Source organism: Saprolegnia diclina (genome assembly GCF_000281045.1).
Source record: "Saprolegnia diclina VS20 unplaced genomic scaffold supercont1.11, whole genome shotgun sequence".
Classification (NCBI taxonomy): domain Eukaryota; phylum Oomycota; class Saprolegniomycetes; order Saprolegniales; family Saprolegniaceae; genus Saprolegnia; species Saprolegnia diclina.
In genome coordinates, this window is record NW_008246078.1 from 2,465 (window position 1) to 5,003 (window position 2,539).

At 54.4% G+C, this 2,539-nt stretch overlaps 2 protein-coding genes across 2 annotated transcripts; one reads left to right on the forward strand and one right to left on the reverse strand.

The window, feature by feature from the left end:
- Window positions 1-22: 22 nt before the first annotated feature.
- SDRG_04396 (hypothetical protein) lies at window positions 23-903 on the reverse strand (the record flags this gene model as incomplete). Its single annotated transcript, XM_008610071.1, has 4 exons — window positions 23-92; window positions 140-359; window positions 404-713; window positions 766-903. 4 exons carry the CDS (start codon window positions 901-903, stop codon window positions 23-25), a joined length of 738 nt encoding a protein of 245 aa, XP_008608293.1.
- Window positions 904-1,836: 933 nt separating this feature from the next.
- Window positions 1,837-2,244, forward strand: SDRG_04397 (hypothetical protein; the record flags this gene model as incomplete). Its single annotated transcript, XM_008610072.1, has 1 exon — window positions 1,837-2,244. One exon carries the CDS (start codon window positions 1,837-1,839, stop codon window positions 2,242-2,244), a length of 408 nt encoding a protein of 135 aa, XP_008608294.1.
- Between the last annotated feature and the right edge of the window lie 295 nt (window positions 2,245-2,539).

The window sequence follows — 2,539 nt, forward strand, 5'->3', positions numbered from 1 at the left end:
AGGTACGTCGGGTTCTTGCAAGTCAACGACGTTGAAGACGTAGGGCGACATGGTGCGAGCCTCGGAGACGGACGATTTCGGATTCGAGCGTCCTTGTGCCAAGCTGCAGAGCAGACTCAGGCGTAGCTTATCACGCAACTCTTCGTTTTCGTAGCAGAGGAGGTAGCAGTCGGCGCCCGAGAGACTGAGCGTCGGGCTGTTTTTGCAGTGGGGATTGAGATGGAAGAGGGCGTAAATGGCGCCTCCGCGACTCGGCGTTGCAGTGCGAAACGGACGCACCAAGCTCAAGAGCGCGCGGTTCTTGATCGTGTTGTAGAGATAGCTGCTATAATCACGCGTGCCGAGGCTGGGTAGTAAACCTAACCGCAGTTGAGAGCGAGAAACGTGACTGGGAGGACACTACGCTTTCGCACGAAGGCCGCAGTAAAGCCATAGGTGACGGGCATGCAGGCAATGCTGAGCGTGTAGACCACACAGCCGAGCACGAGTTCATTTTGCTGACTGATCTTTTCGGGTGGAACTGGGGCTGTAAAGCACCATTGATAGGCCGTCGCCAGCACAGCAACGTTTCCACTGAGCCACGAGACGAGCGGACCGTAGAGAGTGACGCTGATCGCGACCATGGTCGTGTCAATGTCGGCAAACAGGTGTTGCTTGGCATAGCGCCGCAGATAGAACGCCGTGAGGCAAAGTGCAAAGTACCCAAACCAAACCTAGTCCGTGGATACTTGGATACTAAATGAGGACATGGATAGAGCAACACACCGTCCGAGACAAGTAGAGGATGTTGAGCATGTTGACGGCGAGGTCGCCGTTCTGCGAAGCGCGAAGGACCGAAACGCCGACGTTGCCGATGCTGAGCCAAATGTCGACAAGAAAAGCCAACGCGATCATCGGATCCATGAGGATAATGGCGGTTGGATCACCAAGTACGAGCTCGTAGCGCCAGTTTGCTGTGGGCGGCGTTGCAAAATGGCTCGCGCGCGCCAAGCGTCGATGCAGCCCGACACAGTGGCGATAGTACTGCGTCCAGAGACGATGTATCACAACGAGTGTGGTACCAATGCGATAGGCAAACTTGCACCAGAGCCATTTGTAGTACCGCGTCGCAGTATAGACATATGTCAGCGTCACGGCGTCCGGCTCGTTTGAGTTGGTGAGCGTGTTCCCGTGGTCGACCCAGTAGCACGACGTGCCAACGTTCTGCGACGAGACCGCGTTTGCAAAGCACCCACCAGGGGTACATAATAGGGGGTGTATCACGGTGGGCCTATTTTTATACTTGGCTGAAACAGTGTTGCGGGGGGAAACTGTGAAGAGGGCCTGAGGAAATATTTTTATAATAAAAAACGACTTTTCGAAAAATATAATGACTTTCGACATTTTATGAAGAGCGGCGATCTTCGCGGCCACGGCCAGTTCCATGGCTCTTGCACACGCAGGAAGCATCGCTGCCTTGCACGGATGGTGCCATTCGACGCGCAATGATCGTCTCTACGGGCTAATGTATTACAATATTTTTTATAAGCTGTGGTCTAGGAGTTATTCCAGGAAACGTTGCCTGCTGAACAAGATATTGAGTGAGCATCTTGAGGCATCGAGTTGGCAAGCCGCCGGGGGCTGCCGGAGGATGGGCTTTCGACAGCAAGTGCATTAGATCAATGAGAGTGTACAGTCGGAAGGGATTTTCTGTTTTGGTCGTCTTAGGTACCTCACGAGCACCTTCGTGCATGGTCCGAAGTCGGTCAATTATCATATCCGTCTCAATTTTTATTGCCGAATCGACACCGATCGAAGATCGCTCATACAAGAAACGGCGGCAAGGCGTGACCCGCGATGAGCAAGCCATCACCACGATGCAGCGCCTGCAATGCAGAGGCGCGCGTGCGTGGACCCCAGGCGCTGCGCGCGGGTAGCGTGGGTCCAAACGTTCAAGAACATGCACCGCGAAATGAAGCGGCCGAGCGCGACAAGCTCTTGAACGACATGCAGCTCTCGGCGATGCACGCTCGCATTGGCATCGTGGCTCGCCGGTGGCCGAGAGAGAGCACGGGCCGTAGCAAGGATACAAGCAACGTCATTGCGCTGCATTCGTACCTCGAGGCGACGACGGGGGCTGGCGCCAAAGCTGCAGGTGGCAAGAAGCGCGCCCGCGACGCCACAGACAAGCCCAAGGAGCCCAAGCCGAAGCGCGTCAAGAAGCCCGACGTTCGACGCAAGCTAGATTTGCCTGTAGCAGCGTAGCACGTTCTACCCATTGACGTTATCTATCCCAATCTATCCTGCATGCTTCTACTCTGATGCACTGCCAATGCATTTCATACACTATTCTATTTTATCGTAAACCAGTGAAATAGAGTTAGGTTTGACCAGTGAAATTTCCTCGTCCACTCCGAGCCAAATCGGGCAGTTTCCCCCCGCGACACTGTTCGCGGATTTTGAATAAAAATATCTTGAAGTTTGTAGGGTGATACACCCCCTATTATGTACCCCTGGCACCCACCGGGCGGAATGAAGGACTGGCGCGTCGCATTTGCCT